The sequence below is a fragment of the Mus musculus genome, chromosome 10, assembly GCF_000001635.26.
Source record: "Mus musculus strain C57BL/6J chromosome 10, GRCm38.p6 C57BL/6J".
Taxonomy (NCBI): Eukaryota; Metazoa; Chordata; class Mammalia; order Rodentia; family Muridae; genus Mus; species Mus musculus.
Window position 1 is genome coordinate 82,652,774 of NC_000076.6, and position 16,488 is coordinate 82,669,261.

The window sequence follows — 16,488 nt, forward strand, 5'->3', positions numbered from 1 at the left end:
CAAGGTCACTCCTAGGGCCTGAACCCCTGGGCTATAGCATGGTGGTGTTCGCTGAGTAAGAAGTTCACTTCCCCTGCTTCCTGGAAGGACTTACCGAGGTGCCGTATGTGCCACAGTGGGTTGATGGTGGAATACTTCCCGTGAAACACAATCAGCATGGGAGAAGTGGCCACTCCTCCTCCCAGGGAGCTGCTGTAGAGGTTTTCTCTAAGAATGGGATTTAAAAAAACAAAAACATTTGGTTAGAAGCCCTCACTAACAGGAATTAGATAGATGCTAATGTGGCTGGTCCTAAGAGAAAGAAGGCTTCTCTACTTTCCCCCCAACTCCTATTTTTTTAATCAGGAGTTTTTGTTGTTAGAAACGGGGTCTCATGTAGAGCAGATTGGTCTTGAAGTCCATATACAGCAGAGGAAAACCTGGAGTCAAGCCTGCTGCCTCCACTTCCCGTGTGCCGGGATTGTAGGCACGCACCATTAAACCTTATCTCCCATGTAGAATCACAGTACTTGGCCCAGAGCCACTGTCTCCCAATGTATGTCACCTAAGTCCACACTCTCACATGTGTCACCTAGATTCACGATGTTAATACTTATTAATATCCTGTCACTAACTCTCAGGGTTTTTTTAATGGTAGGCTCAGAAGATCAAATTCTGATCTATAGTATTTACAATTACATACAAGTTCAATGGTACTGAGATACATAGGTGTAGGAGCTGGAGAGATGGCCCAACAGTTAAGAGCACCTTCGGGACTCTTACAGAGGACCCCCAGCATCCAGATGTTGACTCTCAACTGTTTGTGACTCCGGTTCCAAGACTTCCAGCACTCTCTCTGGCCTCCAAGGGTAGCAGGCAGAGGCATGCATGTGGTGCAGACATACATGGAGGAAGCAGAACACCATATGCATAGAATTAAAATTAGTTGTTTTTAAATGGGGGAACTATAATGAATAATTTTAAAATATATAAGATATTTTAAATTTTAATATAAATATTTTAGATACTATAAATATTATAAATATAAAAATAATAAAGACTGATAGGAAAGACGATGATGTGGTAGTGGTTGTCTTAGTAAACTTTTTGTTGCTCTATTCTAAAAATTTGATAACTAAAATTCTTAAATTTTAAATTAAAAGTCACTTTTAATGCAAGTTCTGGGGAGAAAACTCACTCAGTAAAGTACTTGGTGGATCTAGCCCCGGAACCCGTGTGAAAACTCTATGCTTGGAATCCCTGCACGAGAAAGGTGGAGACAGAATGGCCAGTGCCTGGGCTAATTGCTGAGCTCTGGGCCAGCAAGAGATCCTGTTTCAAAAAGAGCTGAACTGTGCTGGTGAGGATGAACCCTGAAGTTATTCACACATACTTGTGCACCCACCCATACACACATGTGCAAACACATGCACACACACAGAGAGAAAATAAGCATCAAAGAAAAGTATTTTTTAAAATGCTGGCTCTATGAAATTAGCCTTAAAAGTAGGTCTGTGGCCAGGTGTGATGGTACACATCTTGGATCCCAGCATATCAGAGACAAAAGCCAGCCTGGTTTCTTAGTGAGGCCCAGGCCTGTAGATGAGGGCTACATAGTGAGACCTTCACAAAAAAGCAGTCCAGTAAAAGAAACTCAGCTAAGATAAATGAAGTTTGCCCCCCCACCCCCAGTGGAAAAGATTCAAGCCACATTATTAAGCAGCTTGTTGGGAAGAAGAAAGGGCAATTTCTCAGACTTCTGTCACCTGGGGACAGATCGTCCCCATGCTCCTTGGTTGACAGATTCTGTGAGAATCTGACCTCAGGTGTCCTGTTTTGTTTTGTGTTAATTCCTGAGCCACACAAAGATGAGCCGAGCCACTTGGTCCCAGCTGGGAGCAATGGTGGCAGAGAAACCTGTCCACATACTCCACATTCTTCTGCATCCACTTTTCCAGCTGTTTGGTGATGCGCTGGTGTTTCCATTCAGTCATGTTGGCAACAATCACACCAGGATTGAATGAGCAGGTGCTGGGGCTGATGCCAAGGTCCTTTATGGTCTTCTTCCGGTAGTCCAGATAGCCCATGTATGTGTTCTGCAAAAGAACAGGGTGGAATCTTCTGTTTAGGGAAAATGGTTTACATTCTTGAAGCTTTTGTACACTATCTCTGAGCTTCCTACTGCCCACTGGCAGCTTTCTGCCTTCCTTTGGTGGGTTTTGTTGTGTGAACAGGGTCTCACTTTGTAGCTCTGATCATCCTGGAACTCACTATGTAGACCATGCTGGCCTCAAATTTACAGAGATCTGCCGCTGCATTTCCAGTGCTGGAATTAAAGACATGTGCCACCATGCCCAGCATATGTTTAAAGGTGTGTGTGTGTGTGTGTGTGTGTGTGTGTGTGTGTGTGTGTGTAGAAAGCAAAGGACAACTTTTATCTTGGGTTCAAGTCAGACTTCCAGGACAAGTGCTTTTACCCACAGAGCTATCTCACTCTCCATTGCTGGCTTTACCTCCTTTCCAGCTTCTGAATGCTGGGTGCCCTGCTCAGTCCCAGCACCTGCTACTTGCTTGTCTGACTCCACTGACAACCTTTCTGCTTCAGGGCCCTACATTCCATCTGTGTGACAGCTCTGACCTCTCTAGCCTTCTAACTGCCACATCTGCCTTCTTGATGCTTAAGCAGGTCCAACAGTATAATGGGCTGAGAAAGAAATTAGGGAAATGACACCCTTCACAGTAGTCACAAATAATATAAAATACCTTGGTGTGACTCTAACCAAACAAGTGAAAGACCTGTACGACAAGAATGTCAAGTCTCTGAAGAAAGAAATCAAAGAAGACCTCAGAAGATGGAAAGATCTCCCACATTTATGGATTGGCAGGATTAATATAGTAAAAATGGCCGTCTTGCCAAAAGCAATCTACAGATTCAATGCAATCATAGAGTTAGAGCAATTCTCAAATTCATTTGGAATAACAAAAAACAAAAACAAAACAAACAAACAAAAAACCCAGGGTAGTGAAAACTATTCTCAACAATAAAAGAACTTCTGGGGAAATCACCATGCCTGACCTTAAGCTGTACTACAAAGCAATTGTGTTAAAAACTGCTTGGTATCGGTTCAGTGACAAGCAAGTAGAACAATGAAATAGAATTGAAGACCCAGAAATGAACCCACACACCTATGGTCACTTGATCTTTGACAAAGGAGCTAAAACTATCCAGTGGAAAAAAGACAGCATTTTCAACAAACGGTGCTGGCACAACTGGCAGTCAACATGTAGAAGAATGCGAATTGATCCATTCTTACCTCCCTGTACAAAGCTCAAGTTCAAGTGGATCAAGGACCTCCACATAAAACCAGATACACTGAACCTAACAGAAAAGAAAGTGGGGAAAAGTCTAGAACACATGGGCACAGGGGGACAGTTCCTGAACAGAACATCAATGGCTTATGCTCTAAGATCAAGAATTGACAAATGAGACCTCATAAAATTACAAAGCTTCTGTAATACAAAGGACATTGTCAATAGGACAAAACGGCAACCTACAGATTGGGAAAAAAATCTTTACCAATCCTACATCTGATAGAGGGCTAATATCCAATATATACAAAGAACTCAAGAAGTTAGACTCCAGAGAACCCAATAACCCTATTGAAAAATAGGGAATAGCTGGGCAGTGGTGGCGCATGCCTTTAATCCCAGCACTTGGGAGGCAGAGGCACGTGGATTTCTGAGTTTGAGACAGCCTGGTCTAGAGTGAGTTCCAGGACAGCCAGAGCTATACAGAGAAACCCTGTGTCAAAAAAAAGAAAGAAAGAAAGAGAGAGAGAGAGGGAGGGAGGGAGGGAGGGAGGGAGGGAGGGAGGGAGGAAGGAAGGAAGGAAGGAAGGAAGGAAGGAAGGAAGGAAGGAAGGAAGGAAGGAAGGGAAAGAAAGAAAGAAAGAAAGAAAGAAAGAAAGAAAGAAAGAAAGAAAGAAAGAAAGAAAGAAAGAAAGGAAGGAAGGAAGGAAGGAAGGAAGGAAGGAAGGAAGGAAGGAAGGAAGAAAGGGAAAAAAAGAAAAGAAAAGAAGAGAAGAGAAGAGAAGAGAAGAGAAGAGAAGAGAAGAGAAGAGAAGAGAAGAGAAGAGAAGAGAAAAGAAAAGAGGGAACAGAGCTAAACAGAATTCTCAACTGAGGAAACTCAAATAGCCGAGAAACACCTAAAGAGATGTTCAACATCCTTAGTCATCAGGAAGATGCAAATCAAAACAACAAAGATTCTACCTCACATCAGACAGCATGGCTAAGATCAAAAACTCAGGTGACAGCAGATGCTGGCGAGGATCTGGAGAAAGAGGAACACTCCTCCATTGCTGGTGGGATTGTTGTAGGCTGGTATAACTACTCTGGAAATCAGTCTGGCGGTTCCTCAGAAAATTAGACATAGTACTACCTGAGGACCAAGCCATACCACTCCTGGGCATATACCCAGAAGATGCTTCCACATGAAATAAGGACATATGGACCACTTTGTTTATAGCAGCCATATTTATAATAGCCAGAAGCTGGAAACAAACCAGATGTCCCTCAACAGAGGAATGGATACAGGAAATTTGTTATATTTACACAATGGAATACTACTCAGCTATTAAAAACAATGAATTCATGAAATTCTTAGGCAAAGGGATGGAATTTGGAAATATCCTGAGTGAGGTAACTCAGCCACAAAATAACACACATGGTATATACTCACTGATAAGTGGATATTAGCCCAAAAGTTTGGAATACTCAAGATACAATTCACAGACCATATGAAGCCCAACAAGAAGGAAGACCAAAGTGTGTGTGCTTCACTGCTTCTTAGAAGGGTGGGAAAAATATTCACAAGAGGAAATATGGAGACAAAATGTGGAGCAGAGAATGAGGAAAGGCCATCCTGAGTCTGCCGCACCTGGGGATCCATCCCATATACAGTCACTAAAGGACGCTGTTGTGGATGCCAAGGAGGTTGCTGGAGAGGTGCTAGCTGACATGAACTTGATATGGCTGTCTCCTGAGAGGCTCTGCCAGAGCCTGATAAATACAGAAGTGGAAACGCATAACCAACCATTGAACTGAGCGCAGGGTCCCTGATGGAGGAGCTGGAGAAGGGGCTGAAGGAGCTGAGGAGGTTTGCAGCCCTATGGAGGGAGCAACAGTGTCAACCAGCCAGATCCCCCAGAGCTCCTAGGGACTGGACCACCAACCAAAGAGTACACATGGAGGGACCTGTGGCTTTGGCCAAGTATGTGGCAGAGGATGGCCTTGTTGGACATCAGTGGGAGGAGAGGTCCTTGGGCCTGAGAGTGTTCAATGTCCCAGTGTAGAGGAATGCCAGGGCAGAAAGACAGGAGTGGTGGGTGGGTGGCTGAGCACCCTCATAGAGGCAGGGGGAGGGGGATGTGATAGGGGATTTCCTAAGGGGAGACCTGGAAAGGGGGAAACATTTGAAATGTAAACAAAGAAAATATCCAATAAAAAGCAAGCAGCTCCAACAGGCAGATTGTATGGAGTCCTATCTTAAAAGTTGGCTCCCTGCCAATCCTGTTTCAGTAGATAGCATCTGTATCCTTGTTATTTAAGCAGAAGCACAATCATTAAGCCATCCTTAGCTCCTCCCCATCCAAATTTGTGGATAAATCCTGTTGTCCCAACTTCAAAATACTTCCTGACACCAGCTAGCTTCAGCACCTAGTGTGGTCTTCCCATTGCTGCCCACAAAGTGCTACTTATTCCCCCTTTTAGAACAATTTCATTTTATCTTGCATGCATGCATGCATGAGTGTTTTGCCTGCATGTGTGTATATGTACTGTTGAAAGAAAGATGAAATTTCAAGACCTGTAAGTCATATAAAGTACTCAGAAATTGCTGGTTGTTTGTGAACCTAGAGGTTGCCTGGGGCTGAGAATAAAGAAAAACAAACCCGGGTATGCCCCGTAGTTAAAACATTCCTGGGAATAGCTTGACCATAAGATAAAGAGGAATGTGAGGACATAACAGGGCTACCTTAACTGAGTCAACAACTCACAGAACTCTGACACCCTACACGTACATGTAATTTTTCTGCTGATGTTTGAATAAGCCAATAGTGTGTTGCTATGCTGAATTCCACACCCCTAAGCCCCTTACCCCATAAAAACCCCTAGCTTTTGAGCCTTGTGGCCGACATCTGTTATCTCCTGTGTGGGATGCATGTCGGTCTGGAGCTCCGTCATTAAACTACCTCATGTAATTACATCAGGGTGGTCTATTCATGATTCTTTGGGTGCACGCTGAATCGGGAATTGAGTGGGGGTTTCCCCACTAGGTTCTATCACTGTGTGTGTGCCTGGTGCCCAAGGAAACTAGAAGAGGGCATTGGTTCCCCTGGAACTGGAGTTACATTAAGATGTGAGTCTCAATGTACTGGGAACCAAACCCCTCCTAGCCTGTGGTGATGAGTAGTGTTACAGCTACCCCTTTAGAGCATTCTCTACACATTGGACATCTCACAGCATCCCATTGTATCTCACAAACACAGAAGAGTAGACAGCGTCTGTGCCATGCTGCAGATTAGAAAAGCGAGACTCCACGGGGTTACAGAAATTGTCCTGAGAGGGTGAGAAAATGGAACCCCCATACCGTCCCCATCTCCTGGTAGTTCCCACTGGCTTTGGATGGGTGGATCATGATAATTTGGACAAAGGGCCAGAGAAAAAGGATAAAAGTGTGATTCTATGATGGCATGCCCACCTGTAGTCCCACAAGTCGGTGGATGTCTTGAGCAGAGGGTAAGTCACAGTCGTCTGAAAAGGCCGCTGCATGGCCCAGAGCCAAGGTGGTGTCATACAGCTCCTGGATATCGCCTGCATTTGGAAGTATCAGCAGATAGAACACAAGTATCTCAGGACTAGACAGAACCATCCCTTAATTCCTAACTTCAGTAGAGCAAAGGTGCAAGGCTCCTATTTTCCCATGGCATTGCAGTGTTCCTAAGAACATTTCAGCTGGAGAGATGGCTCAGTGGTTTAAGAGTACTGTCTGCTCTTCCAGAGGACCCAGGTTCAATTCCCAGCACCCACATGGTAGCTCACAACTGTCTGTACCTCCAGTTCCAAGGGATCTGACATCTTCATACCAGTGCACATAAAATAAAGTTAAATAAATCACTTTAAAAAAAAAAAAAAAGGAGCTGGGCAGTGGTGCACACACCTTTAATCCCAGCACTTGGGAGAGAGGCAGGCAGATTTATGAGTTCAAGGCCAGCCTGATCTACAGAGTGAGTTCCAGGACAAACAGGACTACACAGAGAAACCCTGTCTTGAAAAAACAAAAACAAGAGTTCCAGAACAACCAGGGCTACACAGAGAAACCTTGCCAAAAAAAAAAAAAAAAAGCAAAAACCAGCTCACTCAAGTTTATCGAGGGAGCCACTTGAAACATTCAGATGGGTGTTGATCAGGTCTGAGAACACAACACACACACACACACACACACCCAAGTGCTCTCAGTGATGCCTTACCTCTGCATGTTTTAGGAATGCAGAGATGCTACCAAGGAAATTACTGCAGACTTGGCAATCAGAGAGGGGCCTTCAGAAGCCACTAGATTATCCAGAGAAGTATCAAACCCTGCTTTCAAAATATGCCCAGTTTTTGTTTGTTTGGTTGGTTTGGTTTGGTTTGGTCTTTGGTTTTAAGGTAGGGTTTCTCTGTGTAGCCCTAAATGTCCTGGAACTCGCTTTGTAGCCACACTGGCCTTGAACTCAAAGATCCATCTGCCTCTGCCTCCCGAACACCACCACTGCCCGATCTCAAAATATGCTTAGTTTTACAACAATGCTGTATTCGCTTTATATAAAGTGTTTGAAGTCACTAGGTAGCTAGTTACATGGGAAATGAAGAGAAAAGATAAGTCGTTCTGTTTGGCAGCTGCGCCCTTCCATGATTGTCTGCAGTCAGTGAGCATACCTTGTACGATAACATCATCATCCAAATAGATGACTTTCTCATGCTGGTGGACAAGCAGAGGGAGATAAAACCGAACAAAGTTCAGCTGTGAAGACAGAGAGACCGTGGTAGGAAAGGGCAAATCGCTGAAGGTTACACCACACTTGCAAGTAAGCTTTGACCATGCCTGTTTAGCCCCATGAGTGGAATGGTATAGGAATAGGCTAAATAAAGCAAAGCCCCACCTGGCTTCTTAGTACCTGATCCTCTAGTCTCAGGGGATGAAACCAGGCTGGCCCAGAGAATCTCTCCTTCATCCAGGCCCCCACTCACTGAAGCAGTGCCCACATCCCATTCAAGGATGCGATGTCCTCAAAACTTCCTAGTCAGTCTTTTAGGGTACAGACTTCCAGCTTTCTCTACCTTTCATCAGTTAGATAATTCATAGCTTTAATACACACACACACACACACACACACACACACACACACACCAGCAACAAGCCCAGTCTTTAACTTCTTGTTCCAGAAAACAGTCAGAGCAACACGAGTTTGTAGGGTTTTCATTAGTGGTGTTCAATTATCATAAGCAACTGACAGTAAGTGACTGAGATTAGGAAAGAGTGGTGTCACAGACAGAGGCTTTAGAAGCTAATTAGAAAGGAAGGATTTAAATAAACTGCATATAGCAGGTGGCTAGTCTCTACAAAATTGCCATTAGGAACTGCTCTTGGACTGAAAAGATGGTTCAGCGGGTAAACATGAGGAACTGAGTTCGAATCCCCAGTACCTACATGAACAGATGAGTGAAGCACACTTATCTGAACCCCCAGTGCTGGGGATGACAAGTTGGGACTGGAAGGAGGGGTGAGGAACTAGGGGGACACTGGAGAAAGGCTTGCTTGGGCTCACTGACACATAAGCATATAACACACACACACACAACTGTTCTTTATGAAGGACACTTCATATGTGTGGGCACTCTTGCAAGAAAAATGACCCCTAGCACTAGGAAAAGGACTGGCTTCTCCTCAAACATGTGGCCAACACCAAGGCACATAGCTGTCGTGCTGCTGGCTTTCCTTGGCTTCCGGAAGAATCAGAGCTAACCAACGATTAAGCAAAGAAGTTACAAGAGCAGAGGTGTTTTGGATGATTTTGCTGACCTCACGACTCCGCCTACCTCCAGCTCCCAACTGTAGCCCTCCTTCACGCACACATACGTAGTCTCCATTTTTATGCCTCGATTCTTTTCAGTAGCTTCATTATGCTTATATAAACCCTAGCTTTCCTGGAGCAGGTGGCTGCTGAGTTAAAAATAAGCAGAGCTTCATGGAGATCTAGCACACTTGGGACTGAAATATCCTATGTGCACATCAGATGGCTAGAGCTCTACAGGGAATGTGGATGCAGGACTGTCCCTACTGTCCCCACTGTGTGCATGACTTGTATACTCACGGGCTGGAGCAGCTCAGGCCTCGATGAGTCTGGTCTAATCTTCCCCTTGAGGACTGTAGGATTGAACTCCACAATTTTGAAGTTTATTTCTCTCAGTTTAGAATGTTCGATCCATTTTCTAAAGAGATAACAGAAAACTTCAGGTACACGTTTCGAATCTTTCCTGAATTTAATCTGCATATCCTTCCCGGGGCTCGTCTGCTCCGGGAAAGTTACAGTTAAGTATATGTAGGCATCGTTTCCACGTTATAAAGCCTTCTGATTGCTTCGCCATCTGGCCTCACTTCCAATATCTCCTCCTCCCCACCCTCAATCTCATAACTCATTCTGCAAAGGAAATGAACAAGGTAGTAATAACTGAGTTGAGTCCTACATCCAAAAATCCACAGGAAACTAGAACAACAAGATGGGGTCCTTTCTCGGCAAGTAGCAGCTGCACTCACCAGACCAACTGCCACATGCTACTGCTGAGACACTGTGGCGGGTGTGTGTGTGTGTGTTTGTGTGCCCAGCCTCTGACAGTCTTCCGTTCCCTCCCCCTCTGTCTCTCACCCCTCCTCCTCCCCCCTTCAGCCTGTCTTTCTTCCTCCACCACCCTCTCCCCTTCAGCACTCAGTCTCACAGGGTGTCTATCTTTCATCTGATTCATTATGACATTCCTGGTAGAAATCGTCTCCAAAGTTGGCGGGCCACTCAAGCCACAGATGGCAACATTTGCAGCTGATTGCAAATTGGCAGGAAAGGGCTAGGGGTAGGTAGCTTGGTGGCAGAGCTCTTACTATTGCTTGGGGGAATGTGGTAGTTGCCACAGAAGTATGTTTGCTTGTGGCTATCTACAGAGATGGACTGTGGGTTCATACCTTCTGCTTTTATATTTTGGCTCAATGAGAACAGGTTTCAAAATATTTAAACACTGGGGGAGGAGAAACCAGCTAGAACTAAAGACACCCACTTTGTTGACTGTATTGCTATGAATTGTGTGATCTATTCTCTTTTGACTGGGTCGATTGATTAGTTGGCTGGTTGATTACTTGGCTGGTGTCTTAGTTAGGGTTTTACTGTTGTGAACAGACACCATGACCAAGGCAAGTCTTATAAAAAACATTTAACTGGGGCTGGCTTACAGGTTCAGAGGTTCAGTCCATTATCATCAAGGTGCATGGCAGCATCCAGGCAGGCATGGCACAGGCAGAGCTGAGAGTTCTACATCTCCACCCAAAGGCTGCTAGTGGAAGACTGACTTCCAGGCAACTAGGGTGAGGATCTTATGCCCACACCCACAGTAACACACGTACTCCAACCAGGTCACACCTATTCCAACAAGGCCACACCTACAAATGAGGCCACTCCCTGGTCCAAGAATATACAAACCATGACAGCTGGTTAGTTAGTTGGCTGGTTAGTTAGTTGGCCAGTTAGTTGGTTGGTTATTTGACTAGTTTGTTTATTTGGGATAAGGTCTCACCACGAAGCCTAGTCTGCTCTCTAATTTGCAACCTTTCTTCCCCAGCTTGTTCAGGAGTACAGGTGCTGGCTCTTGGTGGTGCTATTTTTACAGAGCTGTGGATGGAATCCTGGGCCTTAGTGTCCATTCATATTTTATATTCATTTTCCTACGAGGCTTACGTTTTTTTAAAATGTTTGCAACAGTTCTTCATTATAAGCCATTCTTCTTACTAATCTATTTTAGAGCTAATTCCATTCGCTGTTCTTCATTATCCAGAAGTTCTTGTGTTACACTGGCAAGTCCATCAGCTTTTTTTTTCCCCTCCTAATTCCTGGGCTCAGGGAGGTACTGTCCAGACCAAGATCACACAGCTATCCTGTATTTCTAAAACACATTTAAATTTTGATTTTTCAGTTGTTTTCCTTTTACTCTAACTCCTATTCATTTTTTAGTATGACATGTTATAGAAAAAACCAGCTCCAAATTATAATATGATCTACAGATTTTAATTACTGTAAGTTTGTAGTTCAAATATCACAGGTCACGCTTGGTTCAATGGGAGAGCATGTGCTTAATCTCTGTGGAAGCGTGGATTAAGTCTCTAGCACCTCTCCCCAAAATACAGTTAGTGAGGATGCTTAAGAAATAATAACAATCCATTAAGAAAATAGAGGGGGTGCTAGAAAGATGGCTCAGTGGTTAAGAGCACTGACTGCTCTTCCAGGGGTTCTGAGTTCAATTCCCAGCAAACACATAGTGGTTCATATCAATCTATAATAGGATCTAATGCTCTCTCATCTGGTGTGTTAGAAAGCAGCTACAGTGTATTCATAAAATAATTTTTAAAAGAAAGAAAATAGAGGAAGAAGAGGAGGAGGAGGAACAAGAACAAAAAGAAGAGGAGGAAGGAAGAAGAGAAAAGGAAGAGGAGGAAGAGGAAGAGGGATGGCTATCTAAAGAAAAAAAGATTAGAAGAAAATAGAACCTTCAAAAAACATATTATAGAAACTACCGTATTCGAGGCAGAGTGCTCCGTAGCCCCACTACGTAGAACACAAGGTTAGCATCGGTGTTGCTGTAAATGCTGTTGATGGCTGCCATGGCTGCACCCATTCTCCCTGCTGCTGCACAGATCACCACTGGAATCTCTTCTTCCATGTCCTCGGGGGACTCGGAATCAACGTCTGGAATGATTGAAATCGATGACTCAGAGCACAAGGAACTTCCCGGGAGAGCAGTTTCTAACTCCTAGTCCACAGTGCAGGGGAAGACTGTTGCCCTCACATGCAGTCTCTCCTCCTTCCTTATGCCAACCACTAAAACTTCTTTCCCCAAGATTCCCTTGCTGCAAAATGTGATCAAGTTGGACAAATGGGATGTTCTTCTAAGTTATTCGTGCACCTACAGAATCTGCAGGTCAGACTAATGCTAAATGCCTGCCTCCTTCCGCTGGAATGCTGACGAGATACTAAGAGGCAGAGAGCCTTCTTAGAGTGATGATACCAAGAACATCAGAACCGTAGTGTGCGCGTGATATTGATCTGAAGGGCTGTGGGATCCTCGGATCAGGTTCTTATGGGAAGACAGGGTGAACGTCTGCGTCCCTATTATTTCAGGACTCTTGTTCAGAAGCCAGTCCACAGCATCACACACATACAGGGCAAACACACAAGAAAGGGCAGAGCCTCACAGGCCCAGCAGCTCTTAACTCCCCAAGTCAGAACTTGTCTGCTGTACTGCTATGGTTTTTCTGTTGCTCTCCATTCCTTAGTCAAGTTGCCCAAATGTTAACAGCAAGAGAAGGAACTAACGAAAGGGCGTGACCAGTGCTTACATCAAATAACTGACCATCCTTTAGCATCAGAACAGACAAAACCACTGTCACTACCAAGTGATATTTCAGCACCAGAATGCAACCTACATTGTGAAGAATAGTAACCAGGCTATGGATACCTGATTTTTATTATGTTTGACCTCTTTTTGCAGACAGTTTTATAATACTTCTCTCACTTAAGTCCAAGGTAGCTATAGCTGATATGTTTATGTTCAATAAACACTTACTGAAACACATTACTAGGTATATTTTGTAAATGGCCTCTCTATTTCTTTTTGGGTTTTTTTTTCTATCTACTTCTGTTTCTCCTACTAGAAATTGTTTTTCATGATCTAGTTCCTTACTTGAGAGAATCTCATAATATACTTTGAAGGGGAATAATATAAAATTCTTAGCTGGGTGTGCTGGGTACATGTGGAGGCAGAAGTAAGTAGACCTCTGGAGTTTGAGGCCAGCTTGGGCTGAATAAATGAGTTCCAGGCCAGCCAGGGCTGCATAGTGAGGCCCTGCAGAATACATACATACATACATACATACAAACATACATACATGCTTTCTGGTATTTGAGTCCAATATGACACATACATAGCCACAAGTTTATCTGTGTCTATTTGTGAAAATATAAAGGCTAGAGAGATGGCTCAGCGGTTAGGAACACTGACTGCTCTCCCAGAGGTTCTGAGTTCAGTTCCCAGCAACCACATGGTGGCTCACTACCATCTGTAATGGAGTCTGATGCCCTCTTCTGGTATGTCCGAAGACAGAGACAGTGTACTCATATAAATAAACCTTTAAAAAAGAAGAAGAAAGAAAAAAAGAAAGAAAGAAAGGAAGGAAGGAAAGTATAAGTGATTTTAATTTTGTTTGCGTTTCTTTTTTTTTTTTTCAAATTCACTAAGTGACCACGAATTATTTTTTTATAAAGAAAATAGTGTTTTGGGCACAGCATCTCATGCAGCCCAGGCCAGCCTTGAGTTTCTGATCGTCTTGCTCCCACTTTTCAAGTTGTGAGTTCACTGCACGCCCTTTTAAAAAGCAAAACAAAACCCAACTTGTTTACGGATTGTTCCTCTAGAGGCAAGCTGTCACCATGCGGCCACGTGAGTTGATCTAACTGACATACAGGCTTGGCTGTGCGGATCACCCACAGTGAGTGGTGGTATTCAGCAATACCAAACTCCTCGTGATTTCCTCAACACCAGGTGGCGCACGCTCTCTTATCTGCCTTTACACATGCTGCTCCTGCTGTCTGGAATCACTCTCTGCTCTTCGTGGTTAACTCTCACGTATCCATCCATCCCAGCTGCGTACTGACATCCACCGCGCAGGAAGTTTGCGACAACTTCCCAACACGTACAGGGTTCTGGGTGCCTGCTGTGGCTGGGTTCGTTAGCTACACTGTTCATTTGTCCATTCCTATTGGGGAGCACCACGAGGGCAAAGGCGGCAGAGTACTTGTCTCTATCCACTGCTTCTGTCCTAAGGACTGGCACCAGAATAGATGCCTTCGTCAGTTATCCCTGTTTCTGCAACTGCAGAGCCTATTTTTGTGCCTGGTTTTCCATCAGACTGTGAGCTTGTTGAGTCACTCCGCTGAGCCTGGCTCCCTGGAAGTACGTGGTGAAAATCTCCTGTGAAGAGCTGAGCTGCGGCATGGAGTGGCCCTAGAGTCCAGAGCCCTCCTGGATGTTTGTAGAGACAGGGAGATAAGAGAGTGGAAAGGCATGGGTAAAGCTTGGAACAGAAATCTGTCAGTCTCTGACTCCTGAGTGCTAGGATTAAAAGTTCGCACCTCTATGTCTGGCTAAATGAATGATATTTAAATAATAAAAACAAATAAAGATTTTTGTGGGAAACTTCCAGCCAAAACAGAAAAGGATCTAGGAAAGCTTAACTATTTTTGCTTAACTATTTTGTGTGTGTGAACATGAGAGTTTATGTATTCCTACATGCATGCACAGGCCAGAGCGGAGTGTCCAGTGTTTTCCTCTACATCTCTCCAAGTTACTGTTTTGGGGCAGGGTCTCTCACTGAACTGAAGGCTTGCCATTTTGGCGAGACTTGTTGGGCAGAGAGCTCTTGAGCGCCACCTGTCTCTGCCCCTTCAACACTTGGGTTACAGGTACCCATAGCCACATTTGGCTTTTTGTACGGCTGCTGGGGAGGCGAACTTGGGTTCTCGTGCTTGCAGAGTGTGGTGTCTTGAACGAGAATGGCCCCATAGGCTTGTATATTTGAGTGTTTGGTTTCCAGTTGGCAAGCTGTTTAGGAAGGATTAGATGGTGTAGCCTTACTGGAGGAGGCGTGTCGCTGGGGCTAGGTTTTGAGGATTGGAACGCCCATGCGCACCACAGCTCCACCAGGCACAGTCTCTCTCTGCCTCCATTAGGAGACTAAAATGTAAGCACTCGGCTCCAGCTCCAGTACCAAGCTGCCTGCCGTGTGAGCCCACCATGATGATCATGAACTAAGCCTCTGAAACGGTAAACAAACCCTCAGTTGAATGATTCTTCTCCAAAGGTACTCTGCTTATGATGTCTCCTTACAGCAATAGAACGGTAACTAAGACACGGAGCGAGCACTCTTACCCACTGAGCCTTCTCTCTAGCCCCCAGGTATACAGGATTTTAAAACCAAAATTCAATCGTACTTTTCAGTAACTTGTTTCTCCATTTAGCATATATAGGAATCTCTCCTTGTCAACTCTGTATTTTTTTTTAAAGAATTATTTATTTTATGTATATAAATACATTGTAGCTGCATTCAGACATAACAGAAGAGGGCATCTGATATCACTTTACAGATGGTTGTGAGCCACCATGTGGTTGCTGGGAACTGAACTCAGGACTTCTGGAAGAGCAGTCAGTGCTCTTAACCACTGAGCCATCTCTCCAGCCCCAGACACTTTTTTAAAAAAAAGATTCATTTACTTTATGTATGTGAGCACACTGTTCCTCTCTTCAGACACACCAGAAGAGGGCATCAGATCCCATTATAGATGGTTGTGAGCCACCATGTGGTTGCTGGGAGTTTAACTCAGGACCTCTGGAAGAGCAGTGAGTGCTCTTAACCACTGAGCCATCTCTCCAGCTCCCTCCAGACACACATGTTTTAAATTATTTTAAATGATGTATGTATAATTTAATGTGTAACCAGATAAAACACTGCCTTTGTAAGAACAGAGACAATTTTACTCACTAGTGTTTCTAGGTCCTAGGTATTGGCTTTAATGATTTACTTATTTTTATTTTATGTGCAATGGTGTTTTGCCCACATGTATGTCTATGTGAGGATGTTGGATCCCCTGGAACTGAATTTACAGACAATTGTGAGCTGCCTTCTGGTTGCTGGGAATTGAGCCGAGGTCCTCTGGAAAAGCAGCCAGTGTTCTTAACCACTGAGCCGCCTCTCTAGCCAGGCATTTGGCTTTAAAAACAGAAATGTGAACCAGACTTTTGTGGCACAAACTTATAAGCCTAATTAGTGCTTGAGAGATGGAGGCAGAAGGATCAAGAGTTCAGGGCCATGATCAGAGAAATAGCAAGTCCAAGGCCAGCCTGGAATGTGTAAAATATTCTTTCAAAAAATTAAATTTAATTTAAAAATTAAGGAAAATATTATTAATTTTAATTATTTTATTATTAGTTTTAAAAAGTTAAAGAAAAGCTGTGACGAAAACATCCAACACACTAAAATATTAACTACTTTGCTGGTGGCAGAACATCTATAGGTAATATTTTTCTATAGTTTCCATAATTAGAAGGTATCTCTTGGACTAATATGAAAATTAATTTAAAAGGTAAACAACATGCTAA

General features: G+C 43.9%; 1 protein-coding gene across 4 annotated transcripts in view; it reads right to left on the reverse strand.

The window, feature by feature from the left end:
• Nucleotides 1-16,488, reverse strand: part of Glt8d2 (glycosyltransferase 8 domain containing 2) — a 43,695-nt gene that overhangs the window by 2,343 nt on the left and 24,864 nt on the right. For all 4 annotated transcript variants that reach the window (XM_006514255.4, XM_011243591.3, XM_030245335.1 and 1 more), the window contains 6 exons: nt 11,852-12,023; nt 9,393-9,510; nt 7,957-8,041; nt 6,740-6,852; nt 1,909-2,075; nt 95-207 (listed from right to left, as the gene is read on the reverse strand). In XM_006514255.4, the coding sequence (XP_006514318.1) occupies nt 95-207; nt 1,909-2,075; nt 6,740-6,852; nt 7,957-8,041; nt 9,393-9,510; nt 11,852-12,023 (768 nt within the window). The remainder of the gene's footprint in view (nt 1-94; nt 208-1,908; nt 2,076-6,739; nt 6,853-7,956; nt 8,042-9,392; nt 9,511-11,851; nt 12,024-16,488) is intronic.